At 46.9% G+C, this 19,620-nt stretch overlaps 1 protein-coding gene across 8 annotated transcripts in view; it reads left to right on the forward strand.

The window, feature by feature from the left end:
* The window catches only part of LOC129822117 (kin of IRRE-like protein 3), a 219,401-nt gene that overhangs the window by 143,561 nt on the left and 56,220 nt on the right, over positions 1–19,620 (forward strand). For 5 of the 8 annotated variants that reach the window (XM_055880073.1, XM_055880080.1, XM_055880077.1 and 2 more), the window contains exons 4-5: positions 7,424–7,593; positions 17,974–18,124. In XM_055880073.1, coding sequence (XP_055736048.1) covers positions 7,424–7,593; positions 17,974–18,124 — 321 coding nt within the window. The remainder of the gene's footprint in view (positions 1–7,423; positions 7,594–17,973; positions 18,125–19,620) is intronic. The other 3 variants (XM_055880075.1, XM_055880079.1, XM_055880076.1) reach the window with 1 other exon arrangement.

The raw sequence follows: 19,620 nt of genomic DNA on the forward strand, positions 1-19,620 counted from the left end.
ACCCAGTATGGAGAGAGAAAGAGAGGGAACTGGAATTACACTTCTTTTTGTAACTATTCTGGCAGTTAGACTGTGACTTGGAATAGGCTACTCTTTACTGTTGCTTTACTGTCCACCGTAGCAGGTCCACTGTGGAATGTACAAACGTAGATCTATGGCATGTGAGGTAAAGCGGTTGAGGTAAACTACCTGCCCATTGTTTGGTCATGCAGTGCTTACAGGACGTCTGAGTTAGCCTTTGTTTTGTGAGGGGATTGCCCCTGCGTCCCTAAAAGGGAATCCCAAAGTGGGAGATGGAGGAGTGCAGATGGAGAGCATGCTGCCTGTGCCAATGACTTAGCAAAGAGATTACACTGGCTCTCATTCTACTCAGAGATCCTCGGTGTCATCCCTGTGACAGACATCACACACATGGAGGAAATGAAAAAAGTCCTGTCGGAGGCAGCCTAGCGAGTCTTTCTCCCTTTTGTCTGTTTTCCATTCACCCTTGACACATCACCGCCTGTCTCCCAGGGCAGAGCACACGACCTGAAAGCATAACGACAATCTGTGTGTCTTGCCATGGACCTCAGCGTATGGAGATTACCATACATTAAATGTTAACCTTCACAACAGCGGCACTCAGGTCCTCTCTGAGGGAAACCTTATGGATTGTTTAAAGGATAACCTATTATTAACTTCACAGGTCAAGATGGGTCAATAATATCTCTAGGAGAGGGGTTGAAAATAGCCTTTAAATTATTACACTCTTTCATATTCTGTAGTGGCATCACATCACTTCCTGGCTGTACTCTACCTACTGGACACAGACATCAATTCAATGTCTGTTCTACGATGGTCTAACATAACTTTATTGAAATGACGTGGAAACAACATTGATTCAACCAGTGTGTGCCCAGTGTGTAGCTGGTTTCTGGAAGCCTTGAGCTGTCATGTTCTGTGTTAGAAAGTCAACACATTTTACCTGGATTAGTTCACAGCCATTGCTCTTCCTTGATGGCTTGGTATTGTGACTGGAGTGGTGACAGTCAATACCAGCCTGAATCCACCACCCAATTACTCCATCTTTAATATGCATGTCTGTGCTGTCGTCAGTCACATAGTGTTAGGCTCTCAGAGAGCTCCAAATGGAGCTGTTTTTCTATTCAATTTGCCCCAGAAGATGGAAGCTATGCATACCTCAAACAACTTGACAGTTAGTTAATGTTTCAGCAGCATTGAGTGAGCGCTGACAGCAAGTCAATAACACTGGATCTCTAGAAGCTTCTCTCCATCTCTGTTCCTCACTATTTCATATTTTCATAAACAAATGAGAGGGTTGATAGGGCTTCTCTCATTCTGGCGACAAAGAGAAGGAACAAGCTTGTTTCCAATCTTAAACCACAATATTACCACACTACAATGTTCTGTATGTCCATTTGTTCAGATCCCTAAATATCTTCGTATTCTAAATAAGACCTAGTATTTCTATCTTCCACCTAGAAACAGGTTGGAGAATCACCTGGGAGCTGAGTCACAGAGCCAGACTGAATTGGCAAAGCAGAAAAGCAGCCCTGATTCCCAGCGCTCCCCTGCTGCAAAATCTCACACTTTGTCATAGTGTGTCACCGGTACTAAACAGCTCTGCCTTTTTAATTGCTTGTCACGTTCCTGACCTATTTCTGTTAGTTTGTTATATGTGTTAGTTGGTCAGGACGTGAGTTTGGGTGGGCATTCTATGTTTTCTGTTTCTGTGTTGGTTTATTGGGTTGCCTGGTATGGCTCTTAATTAGAGGCAGGTGTTTGGCGTTCCTCTAATTAAGAGTCATATTTAGGTAGGCGTTTTCACAGTGTTCGTTGTGGGTGATTGTCTCCTGTGTCTGTGTATATGTTTGCACCATACGGGACTGTTTGCGGTTTGTTCGTTTTATGTAGTCTGTTCCTGTTCATTGCGTTCTTCAAGTTATATGTAAGTTCGTCGTTCAGGTCTGTCTGCATCATTTATTTGTTTTGTTTGTTTATGCAAGTTTAGTTTGTTTTTCCGTCGTGTTCAATAAATCATGTCATTTCACTACGCTGCGCCTTGGTTCGATCACTACTCCTCCTCATCTGATGAAGAGGAGGAGGACTGCCGTTACAGAATCACCCACCAATCCAGAACCAAGCAGCGTAATGTCGAGCAACGGGAGAGTATACAGGACTTGTGGAGTTGGGAGCAGGTATTTAACGGAGAAGGACCATGGGCTAAAGTGAATCACCGTCCATGGGAACAGCTGGAGGCAGTTCGGAGAGCGGAGGAGAAGAGAGAGAGGAACCGGCGTTATGAGGGGACGCGTCTTGCACGGAAGCCCAAAAAGCCCGTGAGTAACACCCAAAAATTTCTTGGGGGGGGGGCTAAGAGGTAGTGGGCCAAGGGCAGGTAGGAGACCTGCGCCCACTTCTCAGGCTAACCGTGGAGAGCGGGAGTACGGGCAGACACCATGTTACGCAGTAGAGCGCAGGGTGTCTCCTGTACGTGTGCATAGCCCGGTGCGGGTTATTCCACCTCCCCGCACTGGTAGGGCTAGATTGGGCATTGAGCCAGGTGTCATGAGGCCGGCTCAACGCGTCTGGTCTCCAGTGCGTCTCCTCGGGCCGGCATACATGGCACCTGCCTTACGCATGGTTTCCCCGGTTCGCCTACATAGCCCGGTGCGGGTTATTCCACCTCCCCGCACTGGTTGGGTGACCGGGAGCATTCAACCGGGTAAGGTTGGGCAGGCTCAATGCTCAAGAGAGCCAGTACGCCTGCACGGTCCGGTATTTCCGGCGCTACCTCTCCGCCCCAGCCTAGTACCTACAGTGCCTACACTACGTACTAGGCTACCAGTGCGTTTCCAGAGCCCTGTTCCTCCTCCACGCACTCTCCCTGTAGTGCGTGTATCCAGTTCGGTGCCTCCAGTTCCGGCAAAACGCACTAAGCCACCTGTGCGTCTCCAGAGCCCTGTACACACTGTTTCTTCTCCCCGTACTAATCCTGATGTGCTTGCCCTCAGCCCGGTGCCACCAGTGCCGGTACCACGCACCAGGTGTAGAGTACGCTTTGAGAGTCCAGTGTGCCCTGTCCCTGCTCCCCGCACTAGCATGAAGGTGCGTGTCTTTAGCCCGGTGCCTCCAGTTCCGGCACCACGCACCAGGTCTACAGTGCGCCTTATCCGGCCAGAGCCATCCGTCTCCCCAGCGCCATCTGAGCCATCCGTCTCCCCAGCGCCATCTGAGCCATCCGTCTCCCCAGCGCCATCTGAGCCATCCGTCTCCCCAGCGCCATCTGAGCCATCCGTCTCCCCAGCGCCATCTGAGCCATCCGTCTCCCCAGCGCCGTCTGAGCCATCCGTCTGCCATGACACTGCAAAGCCGCCCGTCTGCCATGAGCCTGCAGAGCCGCCCGCCAGACAGGAGCCGCTAGAGCCGCCCGCCAGACAGGAGCCGCTAGAGCCGCCCGCCAGACAGGAGCCGCTAGAGCCGCCCGCCAGACAGGAGCCGCTAGAGCCGTCCGCCAGACAGGAGCCGCTAGAGCCGTCCGCCAGACAGGATCCGCCAGAGCCGCCCGCCAGACAGGATCCGCCAGAGCCGCCAACCAGACAGGATCCGCCAGAGCCGCCAACCAGACAGGATCCGCCAGAGCCGCCAACCAGACAGGATCCGCCAGAGCCGCCAACCAGACAGGATCCGCCAGAGCCGCCAACCAGACAGGATCCGCCAGAGCCGCCAACCAGACAGGATCCGCCAGAGCCGCCAGCCAGACTGGATCCGCCAGAGCCGCCAGCCAGACTGGATCCGCCAGAGCCGCCAGCCAGACTGGATCCGCCAGAGCCGCCAGCCAGACTGGATCCGCCAGAGCCGCCAGCGAGCCATGAGCAGCCAGAGCCGCCAGCGAGCCATGAGCAGCCAGAGCCGCCAGCGAGCCATGAGCAGCCAGAGCCGCCAGCGAGCCATGAGCAGCCAGAGCCGCCAGCGAGCCATGAGCGTCCAGAGCCGTCAGCGAGCCATGAGCGTCCAGAGCCGTCAGCGAGCCATGAGCGTCCAGAGCCGTCAGCGAGCCATGAGCGTCCAGAGCCGTCAGCGAGCCATGAGCGTCCAGAGCCGTCAGCGAGCCATGAGCGTCCAGAGCCGTCAGCGAGCCATGAGCGTCCAGAGCCGTCAGCGAGCCATGAGCGTCCAGAGCCGTCAGCCTGCCATGAGCGTCCAGAGCCGTCAGCCTGCCATGAGCGTCCAGAGCCGTCAGCCTGCCATGAGCGTCCAGAGCCGTCAGTCAGCCATGAGCTGCCCCTCAGCCAGAAGCGGCTAGTAATCCAGAACTGCCCCTCAGTCCAGAGCTGTCTCTCTGTCCGGAGCTGCCCTTCAGTCCGGAGTTGCCCCTCTATCCTAAGCTACCTCTTTATCCTAAGCTACCTCTTTATCCAGAGCTGTCTCTCTGTCCGGAGCTGCCCTTCAGTCCGGAGTTGCCCCTCTATCCTAAGCTACCTCTTTATCCTGAGCTACCTTGTCCCGGAGCTGGACTTTATCTTGGTGTTGCCCCTTAAATTAGGTGGGGGAAATAAGAGGGTGGTCATAATAAGGGGTAAACGTAGGCTGGGATTGACTATGGTGGGGTGGGGACCTCGTCCAGAGCCTGAGCCACCACCGTGGTCAGATGCCCACCAAGACCCTCCCCTAGACTTTGTGCTGGTGCGCCCAGAGTTCGCACCTTATGGGGGGGTTATGTCACGTTCCTGACCTATTTCTGTTAGTTTGTTATATGTGTTAGTTGGTCAGGACGTGAGTTTGGGTGGGCATTCTATGTTTTCTGTTTCTGTGTTGGTTTATTGGGTTGCCTGGTATGGCTCTTAATTAGAGGCAGGTGTTTGGCGTTCCTCTAATTAAGAGTCATATTTAGGTAGGCGTTTTCACAGTGTTCGTTGTGGGTGATTGTCTCCTGTGTCTGTGTATATGTTTGCACCATACGGGACTGTTTGCGGTTTGTTCGTTTTATGTAGTCTGTTCCTGTTCATTGCGTTCTTCACGTTATATGTAAGTTCGTCGTTCAGGTCTGTCTGCATCGTTTATTTGTTTTGTTTGTTTATGCAAGTTTAGTTTGTTTTTCCGTCGTGTTCAATAAATCATGTCATTTCACTACGCTGCGCCTTGGTTCGATCACTACTCCTCCTCATCTGATGAAGAGGAGGAGGACTGCCGTTACATTGCTTGTCCTAAGGAAGGAGGATGTGGGTGGAAACAGGGGAAAGCATCAGTTATATTTAGTCAGCAGTTTTTTTTCCTTCCATAACCAAAAAATACAATTAACTAGAGGCAGTAAGAATAACCTGTATGAGCTTCCTTCCTGAGTTTGGATGTTACAGCAGCTCTATTTTATGTCAGACGGTGACACAGTCCTGTTGATCATCCATAGGTCTGCTATGAGTCCCCCAGGATGTTAACGAGGCAGGGCTCCCTGTTCCTATTTTGTTTAACATGGCAAGTCAGTTAAGAACCAATTCTTATTTACAATGACGGCCTACCCCGGCCAACCCCTAACCCGCTGGGCCAGATGTGCGCCGCCCTATGGGACTCCCATCACAGCCAGTTGTGATACAGCCTGGAATCGAACCAGGGTCTGTCGTGATACCTCTAGCACTGAGATGCAGTGCCTTAGACAGCTGCCCCCCTCAGGAGCCCTTTAAATGTTCCTGGGGAATGGTTGAAAGTGTAGAGCATGTTGAAAGTGAGTAGTTTAGTACTGTAAGTCATGAATGGAAGATCAACCATCAAAGTGATGCTCTGGAACTTTTGTATAATTTCAGCCAGTAGTGCTCATGAGCCAAAACAGGTCCCCATTTTTTTGTGTACTACAGTAAGTCATCCAATTGTGTGTTGCTTCATCGATTTCGTATTATATGTTACGTCCTGTAATTTTGTTATATATATATATTTATTTTTTAATGCAATTTGTACAATATGTTATGAATTTGTTGTGCTTAAGATCCCTGACTGCATTTTTAACCTTTAGCATTCAATGAGTCAGTGACAAAGCAGAACAGGAAAATGTCCACTTTCAACAATAAAAAAAAAAAAATAAGTATATCTGTGTTGTATGTATAGGCAATCAAACCTTTCACTAGAATTGACAGATTGCCAGGGAATTGCGGTCAGTCGTCATCTCATAAGAAGAAAAGAGACAGAGGAAGAGAGTGGTGGATGACTGCAGAATGCAGACCCGTGAATTGGGCTCCCGAGTGGCGCAGCGGTCTAAGGCACTGCATCTCAGTGTGAGAGGCGTCACTACAGATCCAAGCTGTATCACAACTAGCCGTGATTGGGAGTCCCATAGGGCAGCGCACAATTGGCCCAGCGTCGTCCAGGTTTGGCCGGTGTAGGCCGTCATTGTAAATAAGAACTTGTTCTGAACTCGCTTATCTAGTTAAATTTAAAAAATAGACCAATATCCATAAAACCATTCAACGGTGTATCTATGGCTCCCCTTTTTCATACCAAGCCTTGGCTGTTTGACAGAAGACCACCGTCCACCTTCTCTCTCCGACCCTCTCACTCTCACAGGCAAATATGCCAGCTGCTCGCAGCCTTTGATTTCATCATGCCCCAGATCTGCACTGTAATGAGCGTGCAGGCCAATCAATAATTCACTGGAGTTTGAATAATAACAGGGTGATCAGCATGTGTGTGAAAAGAGGCATGTAATCAGTGCTATTCAGGGGCTTTCATTCTGCAGTCATCCACCACTCTCTTCCTCTATCTGTCTCTTTTCTGCTTATGAGATGATGACCATTCCCTGGCAATCTGTCAATTCAAGTCAAAGGTTTGATTGCCTCAATTGCCTTCATGTACGGACACGTAAAAGTCATGATTAAAATGCAGCGGTGTCTGTATCATCCATTCACATTGTCAGTAATAGCACAAAGCTGAACTGTGCTTTGGATTTCTTAGGGCTCTTATTCAGAGTCCATTGTTGGCTACACTCCAGACATATGATGTGACCAAAGTCTGCCCAGTACGGCTCTGACATCTCTGCATCAGTGACCATGGACACCAGAGATTTCAATCTCACAGGAGAGAAAATGGAAAACAACTGAAACCCCTCACCTCACCTGTCATTCATAAAGCTATATTGTATTTGAAGTATTCTCCCTGTCTTTGACTCACACAGGTATTACTCAAAAAGTGAGAACAAGCAGTTTTACACAGTCACACAGATACAGGGCTCACCTTATATGAACCTGCTTATGTCCAAGACATATCTTCTATCAATCCAATGGATGAGTCTGAGGATGGATGAGGTTTGATCATATACCTTCATCAGTGAACATAATGACACTGTGGCTTGAAGAAACAGTTGTTGTTGTACACAGGTATAGGCCATTACATGTTTATAACATAGCTACAACACAACGCCTTTCTGTTTTCCCTCCAGTGCCTCCTGAGGACCCAGTGATCCGTGGTGGTCCGGTGGTGAGCCTGAGAGCAGGAGATCCCCTAAACCTGACCTGCCACGCTGACAACGCCAAGCCAGCAGCATCCATCATCTGGATCCGCAATGGAGAGGTCCTCAATGGAGCCATGTACTCCAAGGTAAGCATCGAGGTGTGTAATACACAGTTTGTTTTTTAAGGGTGGAGGGAGGGCTGGGGTTTTTGAGGGGGGAGTGGTTAAACACTTACCCATTCCCATAGGTAGAAACAAAAGCCCTCAAACACTATTTCTTCCATGTAATAGGTTATATTACTCATCAAATTCCTGTTGATGCTAGTCAATCCTTTCCTTGAAATTTGTTGTGAATAGCCACTTTAAGAGCACTAGCCGTCTGTGACGGGTGATTACTTGTGCCATCTGTAAACTGTGCCTCAGCATTCAGCCTAGTTTGATTGGAATAAAATCCCCCGAAAATACAGTGTCTTCTCTGGGATGTCTAAAAGATGTTTGTCCTCTTCGCCCAGCTAATGCCTCTACTCAAACAAGCAGATGTTGGGCAATAAGAATGCAAGTCGGTGACTCTCCAGCACCTTTGCTGTCTCCTAGGTGCCATGCTTCTCTCTTTTCAGTGGCAGGGTCCATAAAGAGATCTGTTTGGTCACTTCTCTATTGGAGAAGCCGTCCCTGATCTGTGATATTCAGAGAAGATGCTCTGCCAACCAACCCTAGCCTTCAACTCAACCATCACCACACACAATGCCACACCAGACTGCCAGCTGGCCCCTCTGGCAATTCAATGACACTAACCCGCGGGCTAAACATGTAATCAATGCCACTGTCGGAATTTCCATATAAAGAAGGAGAGCGAGCGGGCACCAACTCTCTCGCCGCTGTCTCATCCCATTATCGGCTTTTTTCAAAGAGCAGATAAATGCCATTGATTGGGCTGGGATATGGCACAAGCCCAATTGAATAAAACAAGGTGCCGTTTGCTAATAGTAGGGGGGATAGCGTGCTTCCTACATACACTTCCTCTTTCTGAAACAGCAGCAGCAGTGATGGGGGGACATTGTAGCCCAGCTGATGGATTGCAGCAGCAGCTGAGCCATGCAGTCTCTAGCCACAGCCTTCCCCTCATATCACTACCATTAAATATAAATGTGTTCAATTAAAAGTGGATGATTGTCTCCTGAGAAATGTAGCTTTTGAGAGGATAATTGGCTGTCCTGCCCCACCTCGACCCTCGCCTCGCTACACACCCCACAGATGATGGGAGGTAATATGGCCAGATGTGCCAGAGTAAGATGGTAGTTTCCTGATGCATGGCTTCCTCTACTCTACAAGAATGGCTTTGACCCCTATAGGTCTCAGAATGACCTTTCTCAAAATCCTAATGGATCGGTTATCTGCCATTTATCTTTAAGTAGGTTGTTACTTTGTGACAAGTACTTGGACCTGGTATGGTCTGATTATATGAAGAAGTCATTCAAAAGAGCTGGTTATACTGCATGTGAATGGCATTGAGTATGGGCTTGACCTGGTACCTACGGATGTAGATTTTTATGCTCATTGCATACAGTACATTGTGAGGAGGCCTAGTACAAGCTTCAGATGATGGAAAATCTGAATTTGAGAACAAGGGAGAATGTCTAAATCCTAACTGTCTCGTATTCGGTTCCATTCCACGGGGGACTAGTACGAACAAGTAGGAAAATGAATGCACTCACTACTGTAAGTCACTTTGGATAAGGGCATCTGCTAAATGACTCAAATGTATAATGTAAATGTAAACCCAAACCACATTTCAGTCAGCTCCTTATGGATGGACTGATGAAAAGATGTAAGTGGTGTCATCATAGTAACTTCGACAGGGCTGAGGGAATCCATTACTCTGTGAAGATTCAAATGCATGACACCAGAAAAGACGTTCTGCTTATCGTCCCTCTCTTCCCCCACAGATAAGTGTCCCTGCTCATTCCTCCCCCACTCCCCCACAAACCTTCGAAGATGCTTCTTTATCTGTCTCTCAATTTCATTATTTTCCTCCCAACCTTCATCTCAGCAAAGTTTTCTGTATAATTAGAGATTTTCTTTTAACCCTCCTGTTGTGTTTGTTTCATGTTAATACATTCTGTGTTCCCGGTCCAAAATGACCGCCCCATTATAGCTCATTATAAAGCAATAATAATCCATGTATTATAACCTAATGTTGTGTTAGATCTTTTTATCAACTTAATTTATTGTGAACATTACACGTTTTGAACTTCTACTTGTTATTTATAGCCTGTAGGCCTCATCGACCTGAGCTCATACAACTACATTTTGAGTAAAAAAAGTATAATGTATGGATTATTTTGACTATAACAAATACTCAGATGAAACATATTGTGCTATTTATCACAGACAACTTTGTGTCAAAGTGTAACAAGGACTCACTCCTCACCAGTGTCACGATCAAAGATATGATCAAGAGCCTCAGATACTGTATTTTTGGTCATTCTGCTGCCACAGAATGAATTGTAAGCAAGACCTCGAAAAAGCTTTATATTCCAGAGCTGCGAGAAAAGTTCTATATATTATTGAAACAACGTTGCGATTGTTTGTGAGAATGTCAACAGGTGTGGTTCCCGTAGGGAAGAGATTCTATTGGGGAAAAGTTCCCATGGGGGTTGCCATGGAAGCCAAGAAGGGGAGTGAGGTTAGTGTGTGTGTGTGTGTGTGCGTGCGTGTGCGCGTGTGCTCAAATACACATGCATGTGGGGGTCTGGGAGAGGAACTGTGTCCATCTGATGAATGGGCATGTGCCTGAACTCAATTTTATACACTAATTGTAGTCTCACCCATTCATTTCTAATGACCAGTCTTTTTTGGCCGGGAACACCACAGGTGTACAAAAGTTAAATAAAACACCCAAAATGTAATGAAAATCATCAACATTTATATTGTGTATTCAGATGCCCTGTGTGGACACAGTCATGGAACCTTATGACAATCAGATTAAATTAACTAAATTTTTCAGAGAAAAAATGTGTAAATTGGTCCAATTCGAGTGGAACACAGCAGGAGGGTTAATAGTAATGCTCAATACCAAGTGAGGCAGGGGGAAATCATCCCGGGAAAAAGTAACTCATTCACTTTAAAGAGTGTATAATACATGTCACATTTTTCACACTCAAGAGACAGCTAGAGTTCCCAGTACTTTCCCTGCATAATAATCTATAGTACCCCTTACTTTCCCAGAATTTCCATATTACTCGCTACATTTAACCTTTTTCAAATGATTCAACAAGTATCAGTCTCTCTCTCTTCCATTGTTTTTCTCTCTTGTCAAGCTAATTAACCTCACTGGCTTTGTGCAAGAGAAATTAAAAGTAGGCCTTGGGTGCACTAAAAGAGTAATTTAATAAATGTTGTTAAACAGAACGTTAGAAATGATCTGACTTTCTGGTAGTAGGATTATATAACTTATTTAAGTAAGACCTCTTTAACCCTGTAACGGCTTTCGTCGGTGGAAGAAGGAGAGGACCAAAGCGCAGCGTGATTAGTGTTCATCTTAATTTAATGAAGTGAACAACTCAAAATACAAAAACAACAAAGTGAAAACCGAAATAGTTCTATCTGGTGCAGACACACAAAGACTGAAAACAACCTCCCACAAAACCCAACAGAAAACAGGCTACCTAAATGTGGTTCCCAATCAGGGACAATGATTGCCAGCTGCCTCTGACTGAGAACCATATCAGGCCAAACACAGAAAACCAACACAGAAATAGAAAACATAGATTACTCACCCAACTCACGCCCTGACCACACTAAAACAAAGAAAATACAAAAGAACTATGGTCAGAACGTGACAAACCTCATGACCAGAGAAAATTGTGAACATATATTATTTTGTCTTTTGTAGAAATATGTTGTACAAAGTTTATGCAATTTATATTTTTTCTTAGAGAAATTAATATACAGTAATGAGCTTTGAAATGTGCTTCTGGTTTGGGCTGCAATTTTACAAATACTGATTTAATTTAACTTGGAACAACATTTCATGTGTTACGGGTGTCGCTCTCCTCATCCTCAGATGAGGTGAGGAGAGAAGGATCTTCAGACCAAAATGCGGAGTCAGGGAAATAAGCCATCTTTAATACAAATACGACGTCGACTAAACAAAACAAAACACTTTCAAAACTTACAAAATAACAAAACGACGTTGACGCAACCTGAACATAAACTTACATAGACAAACGTAAACTCACGAACAGGAACGTACATCGAAACACACGAACAGCCAAACAGCTCCGAAAGTGAAAACACATCGAACACAACGAAGACATCACAGGAGATAATCACCAACAAACAAACAGTGAGAATGCCCTACCTAAATATGACTCTTGATTAGAGGAAAACGCAAACCACCTGCCTCTAATCAAGAGCCATACCAGGCAAACCAAAACCAACATAGAAACAGATAACATAGACTGCCCACCCAAAACACATGCCCTGACCATAAACACATAAAAACAACATAAAACAGGTCAGGACTGTTACAGTACCCCCCCCCTCAAGATGCGCACGCCGGGCGCACCAGCACAAAGTCCAGGGGAGGGTCCGGGTGGGCAGTTGACCACGGTGGTGGTTCCGGCTCAGGACGCTGTCCCCATACCACCATAGTCACTCCCCTCTTCTGTCTACCCCTTCTACTGACCACCCTAACACTACCCTCCCCTAAATAAACGGCCAGCACCGGAACAAGGGGCAGCACCGGGACAATGGGCAGCACCGGGACAATGGGCAGCACCGGGACAAGGGGTAGCACCGGGACAAGGGGCAGCACCGGAACAAGGGGCAGCACCAGGATAAGGACCAGCACCGGAATAAGGGACAGCACCGGGACAAGGGGCAGCACCGGGACAAGGGGCAGCACCGGGACAAGGGGCAGCACCGGGACAAGGGGCAGCACCGGGACAAGGGGCAGCACCGGGACAAGGGGCAGCACCGGGACAAGGGGCAGCACCGGGACAAGGGGCAGCACCGGGACAAGGGGCAGCACCGGGACAAGGGGCAACACCGGGACAAGGGGCAGATCCCGGCTGAAGGACTCTGGCAGGTCCTGTTTGGACGGCTCTGGCAGGTCCTGGCTGGACGGCTCTGGCAGGTCCATGCAGGCTGACGGCTCTCGACGCTCATGGCAGACTGACGGCTCTCGACGCTCATGGCAGGCTGACGGCTCTCGACGCTCATGGCAGGCTGACGGCTCTCGACGCTCATGGCAGGCTGACGGCTCTCGACGCTCATGGCAGGCTGACGGCTCTCGACGCTCATGGCAGGCTGACGGCTCTCGACGCTCATGGCTCTCTGACGGCTCTGGCTGCTCATGGCTCTCTGACGGCTCTGGCTGCTCATGGCTCTCTGACGGCTCTGGCTGCTCATGGCTCTCTGACGGCTCTGGCTGCTCCTGTCTGGTTGGCGGCTCTGGCAGATCCTGTCTGGTTGGCGGCTCTGGCAGATCCTGTCTGGTTGGCGGCTCTGGCAGATCCTGTCTGGTTGGCGGCTCTGGCAGATCCTGTCTGGTTGGCGGCTCTGGCAGATCCTGTCTGGTTGGCGGCTCTGGCAGATCCTGTCTGGTTGGCGGCTCTGGCAGATCCTGTCTGGTTGGCGGCTCTGGCAGATCCTGTCTGGTTGGCGGCTCTGGCAGATCCTGTCTGGCTGACGGCTCTAGCGGCTCCTGTCTGGCTGACGGCTCTGATGGCGCTGGGGAGACGGATGGCTCAGATGGCGCTGGGGAGACGGATAGCTCTGTAGGGAGGAGAAGGAGAGACAGCCTGGTGCGTGGTCTAGGCACCGGCTGCGCTGGAGAGGAGGAAACAGCAGGAGAGAGAACCCGGAGAGACAGCCTGGTACGGGGGGCTGCCACCGGAGGACTGGTACATGGAGGTGGCACCGGGTCTACCGGACCGTGAAGGAGGACACGTGCTCTTGAGCACCGAGCCTCCCCAACCCTACCAGGTTGAATGGACCCCGTAGCCCTGCCAGTGCGGCGAGGTGGAGTAGCCCGCACTGGCCTATGCAGGCGAACCGGGGACACCACCTGTAAGGCTGGTGCCATGTACACCGGCCCGAGGAGACGTACTGGAGACCAGATACGTTGGGCCGGCTTCATGGCACTCGGCTCGATGCCCAACCTAGCCCTCCCAGTGCGGCAAGGTGGAATAGCCCGCACTGGGCTAAGCACGCGTACTGGGGACACCGTGCGCTTTACCGCATAACACGGTGTCTTACCAGTACGACGCCTTCTACCTCCACGGTAAGCACGGGGAGTTTGCTTGGGTATCTTACCCGGCTTTGCCACACTCCTCGTGTGCCCCCCCCCAAGAAATTTTTTGGTCTTACTCACGGGCTCCCAACCGCGTCGTCGCGCTGCCTCCTCATACCAGCGCCGCTCAGCCTTCGCTGCTTCCAATTCCTCCTTTGGACGGCGATATTCCCCTGGTTGAGCCCAAGGTCCTCTACCGTCCAAGATCTCCTCCCAAGTCCAGAAGTTCCTGTTGCTCCGTCGAGCATTCCCATACCGCTTGGTCACATTTTGTAGGTGGGTGATTCTGTTACGGGTGTCGCTCTCCTCATCCTCAGATGAGGTGAGGAGAGAAGGATCTTCAGACCAAAATGCGGAGTCAGGGAAATAAGCCATCTTTAATACAAATACGACGTCGACTAAACAAAACAAAACACTTTCAAAACTTACAAAATAACAAAACGACGTTGACGCAACCTGAACATAAACTTACATAGACAAACGTAAACTCACGAACAGGAACGTACATCGAAACACACGAACAGCCAAACAGCTCCGAAAGTGAAAACACATCGAACACAACGAAGACATCACAGGAGACAATCACCCACAAACAAACAGTGAGAATGCCCTACCTAAATATGACTCTTGATTAGAGGAAAACGCAAACCACCTGCCTCTAATCAAGAGCCATACCAGGCAAACCAAAACCAACATAGAAACAGATAACATAGACTGCCCACCCAAAACACATGCCCTGACCATAAACACATAAAAACAACATAAAACAGGTCAGAACTGTTACATCATGTTTGGACATATCAAAGGATTGTTAGATTAACTGCAGAATATTAATGTCAGACAAATTATTAGCGTAAACAGGGACTAGACATCCCTCTGAGCCTCCCTTCATATTCCCTTTCACTGGTATTTTTACCTAAATAATGGAAGTATTTCAAGCATGTCTGAAAGGTGAAAACTGTGCATGTTTTATTTTTTATTAGCCTTCCTGTTAATTGTAATAAACAGAATTCGATTAAAGGTTAGGCAAAAACAATTTACAGATATTCCTGAAAAATTGAAAAAGCTCCATATTTATCAGTAGAAACGTAACCAGCATTATCACTATACTATAGGTTCACTCATATTCGTTCAATATGACCTTCTACTGTCTATGCCCCCTTATCCCATATCTTGAAGAGCAACCTTCACTCTCTCCCTCACCATTTTTCAATTCCTTTCTTAACTTGGGAAAGGTATTCTCCTCACATGCTCCAGGCAGTGATATGGGAAATCATCAATTTGTAATTTGGGCTATTTTAAAACAGCTAGTGGCTGGGTGTTGAGTTCTATGCTGTACAAGATGAATGACTTTAGACAGGTCCAGAGCTATGAAAGAAACAATCCTGATGGTGTCAGAAAGGATATTACATCGACACATCCCGCTGCTGACAGCTAATATGTTCTGCTTTAGAGGTGAGTGCCAGGGCTTCTGTAGCCTGGTGAGATCTGAGACTCTTCACCAAGTCATTATGTTTTCATGCAAATGCAGAAGAACAATATATGATCATGTATCTTTATGCTATTTTGCGTATTCCTTACATACATATTATTTCACTCCAAGACAATAGTATTTTTGCTTAGCTAGGTACAGGAAACACTTGAGTAAATGAGGGATACAAAGTACATTGAAAGCAGGGGCTTCCACACAGGCGTGGTTCCTGAGTTAATTAAGCAATACACATCCCATCATGCTTAGGGTAATGTATAAAAATGTTGGGCAGGCCATTTTTTTGGCTACCATGGCTATTCTCACATAAGTTGACAATGTCCCCATCCACAGGGCACGAGTGGTGACTGAATTGTTTTATGAGCATGAAAATGATGTAAAACATATGCCATGGTCATCTCAGTCACCAGATCTCAACCCAATTAAACACTTATGGGAGATTCTGGAGCAGCTCCTGAGACAGTGTTTTCGACCACCATCAACAATCAATTGAATGATGGAATTTCTCATAGAAGAATGGTGTCGCATCACTCCAATAGAGTTCCAGACAATTGTAGAATCTATGCCAAGGTGCACTGAAGCTGTTCTGGCTCATGGTGGCCCAACGCCTTCTTAAGAGATTTTGGCAGGTACCTGTATATCTTAAGAAGACAGTCGTTGACTGGAGAAGGCAGAAAAGTAAGATGATGAAAAGACATGCATTGAAGCAAAACCTCCAAACCTCTTGGCACACAGCTAATATAATGCCAGGTTCCTTGACACTTTAATATGCAGTCAGTGTGGCATATCTAGCTGGGTTTCATTACAATTCTCAAACTTTCATGAAAGTAGAGAAATGAGGTGGTAATTACTGCCATTATCCAGAAACCTGTCAGTAGCTTTCATTGTGACATGCTTTAATATGTAACGATCATTGCAGCTAAAATATTTATTGTCACCTTTTGGCGAATTTACAGATATGATTATAAAACAAGGACTTGTTGAGAGCCGGTTTCAGAGGGCAGCTGTAATGTTTCAAATTTCCTCCCACGCAAGTCATGACCTTGGTTTGAAAAGTGCATAAAGGTCCTCAAAGGAAGTTTGATGAGCTTTCTTGTCTATGGTATTTTCTCATCAGAGCTCCTCATCATACTGCTAGCAAAGAAAGGGTTTCATCACAACCCATTTGTTTGTAAAGTGAGTCATTGAATCCTGAATAAACTGTAAAGAAATTGCAGAGGAGCATTTTGTTTTGCGGCTATAGTGGGACGGACACACACACACACACACACACACACAAACACACACACACACACACACACACACACACACACACAAAGCACCAAAGGAGTTTACATAATGATGAGCAACATGTCCCAACTTGCCATTGTATAACATGTCCTCTATAGCTGGACCTCTATAAGTGAAAAGTAAACCTAAAACCTCTTAAGGATCTCTACAGATTGGTGTCCCATCCTCAGGACGGTTGAGCAAATGTGTGCTAATGTGATTAGCATGACGTTTTAAGTAACAAGAACATTTCCCAGGACATAAACATATCTGATATGGGCAGAAAGCTTAAATTCTTGTTAATCTAACTGCACTGACCAATTTATAGTAGCTATTACAGTGAAAGAATACCATTGCTATTGTTTGAGGAGAGTGCACAATTATGAACTTGAAAATGTATGAATAAACCAATTAGGCACTTTTGAACAGTCTTGATAGAACATTTTGAATAGATATGCAATAGTTCATGGGATCAGTCTAAAACTTTGCACATGCACTGCTGCCATCTAGTGGCCAAAGTCTAAATTGCACCTGGGCTAGAATAATTAATTATGGCCTTTCTCTTGCGTTTCAAAAATGATGGTACAATTTATTTATTTTTTAAACGCATGTTTTTTCTTTGTATTATGTTTTACCAGATCTAATGTGCTATATTCTCCTACATTACTTTCACATTTCCACAAACTACAAAGGGTTTCCTTTCAAATGGAATCAAGAAAATGCATCTCCTTGCTACAGGTCCTGAGCTGCAGGCAGTTAGATTTGGGTATGTCATCTTAGGTGAAAATTAAAAAAAAGGGTCAGATCCCTAATATTAACGGCCATCATATTTTTACCTGTTTCATTGAGTGAATAAGTATAATATTACAAGAGCTTCTACTATGAATCCCAGTAGTTTATTTGTAAAGCTAACCCATAGGTTGTGTTAATGAACACTATATTTGTATAGAGCACCAATAGAGTATTATTTGAAGCAGTGTCAGTCTTGACTTTGTGGTTTGCCACACAGTGCTCCTGGCATGGCCAATTTGTTCTGGTGGGTGAGCTTGCGCTGTTGCATGGTGGTTAGCAGGGCTCCCACAGTCCTCCCTGAGCACTAGGCAACGCAGAATTGTACCGGGTGGCCTCAAGGTGGCTCTCACAATGCAAGAAGGGCTACAGCTCGGAGAATGAGCACTGAAAAGAAGATTGATTTCCTTTGTGGAGTATGACAAGCTATGCGCCAGGGCACAGCTCCAGACACACAAAAGAGGCTCAGAAACAGATTCCTTTTTTCGGATCAATCAGCCTTGGAGAAAGACTACAGGCTTGAGCATGCCAGGGGTTTATTTGCCTTTGTTGTCCCCAGGGCATCCAGGTGAATTGCTGCATTTGCGTTCCAGGCCTTGAGTTTCGATTGATCGTGTTATTCAGACTGTCCCACTATCTCCACTACCATATCATCGTTGAACTCTAAACTCTTTCATTTTTTTTCTCCTCTCAGACACTGCTTCGTGATGGAAGGAGGGAGAGTACGGTTAGCACCCTCTACCTGTCTGCCTCCAACATCGAGACAGGCCAGCAGATCATCTGTCGAGCGTCCAACAAGGCTGTGCCCAATGGCAAAGAGACCAGCGTCAACATTGACATCCAACGTGAGTTTCCCCTTCTCTAAAGGCCTATAACCTGGTCGCCGACCAAACTTTAATGTGCCCCAGGGTATTTCCCACCACAGTATCAGCCCCTGACTCGATGAATAAGACGTTTCTTTGTGTTTTTCTATGTTTACCTTTTCTACTTGAAAGTGGAGGTATTAGCACAAAGAGGCCATTTTGACAGTTGCAGTTAAAAACCCATTATAAACATCTAGATTCATTTTAAGCTCTGATGAATATTCATAATTGGTTTTGAGTTTGCATTTCTTGTGTGAGTTAGTATGAGATCACCTTTTTGTTTCCAGTGATGAAATATCACTGGACCCGTCTATCTTAAGTGAATGGGATTTTTTCTTTGCTCCAACAATCTCTTCTCGGCATTGTGCACATATCCCTGGCTCTTTTATTTCCTCTCCTATGCCATCAATCTTTTTGACGAGAGCATGCACAATCCCCTCTAAAATAGGAAAAGTAAGCCCAGTGTGTAAAACACATAGAGCCTCAATTTTCAGAAAATCTTTTTCGATCAAGAACTATTCACAATGATTCTGAACAAAGGGATTTCGCATCAGCCCCCTTCAACACCATTAAGTACGACTAATAAAGCAGAAAATGCTATTTAGAGATCCATTACAAGTGACGGCTCCATTCTTTCATTATGTACACCACGAGAGGCACATTACAGCTCAATGCCAGCATGTAGGCGATTGGAGGCGCCGGTGTAAAAATGATTAACAGTTGTTGGTGTTTGCAGCCCTCGCAGTTTGTTCTAATGTTTTTGTCATGCAAAGTGAGAGGAAGTGCGGTGTGTTGTGATTGTGTGACATGGAGAGTAATGAGGAGCTACGGTATGATGGCTGTCACGGGCATGTTCCCACATCTGGCTTCCTGTGGACGTGACAAAAGGCTTAACAAGGGGAAGGAGTAGCTGCTTGCAAACAATCCTGGAAAACGATCTTTGCAACTTGCAAAACTGGGGCTTCAACTACAGTTTTTCACAGGGTGATGAACAAATGAGTGTGAGCAGGACCAAATTGTCTAGCATCATGTTGCGTCCCACTCACCTCTTGTCTAACCCCAGGCCTCCCACTCACCTTCTGCCACTCTCCACCTCCACCTCTACACTTGGCCTGTGGACAGGTAGCGAGGCTGGTGCTCCCCGCCTCCGTCCCTGGTATCATGCTGAGATCGAGAAATAAAAGGCACTGTAATTTAACTTTGAGTCATTGGTGCTGAGTAGCAATTTGATCACTTCCCATGCTGACTCATTTGATTATGGGGTTCATGCCTCGCGACTGGATATGAAACGCTCAAAATACACTGTTGAAACCAATATCATTCAGAGGAAAATGAGAGCGAGGAGTACGTAGCCTATATGCAATGATATGCATATCAGGAGGTGGATAGAGCTATTGGGATCAGCTTACAATGAGCATTTATAGACGGCCTAAAGACCACTTGAGTGTGAATACAGAGGAAGAATTGTCTAGTGGAGG

This window comes from Salvelinus fontinalis, chromosome 24 (genome assembly GCF_029448725.1).
Source record: "Salvelinus fontinalis isolate EN_2023a chromosome 24, ASM2944872v1, whole genome shotgun sequence".
NCBI classification, from domain to species: domain Eukaryota; kingdom Metazoa; phylum Chordata; class Actinopteri; order Salmoniformes; family Salmonidae; genus Salvelinus; species Salvelinus fontinalis.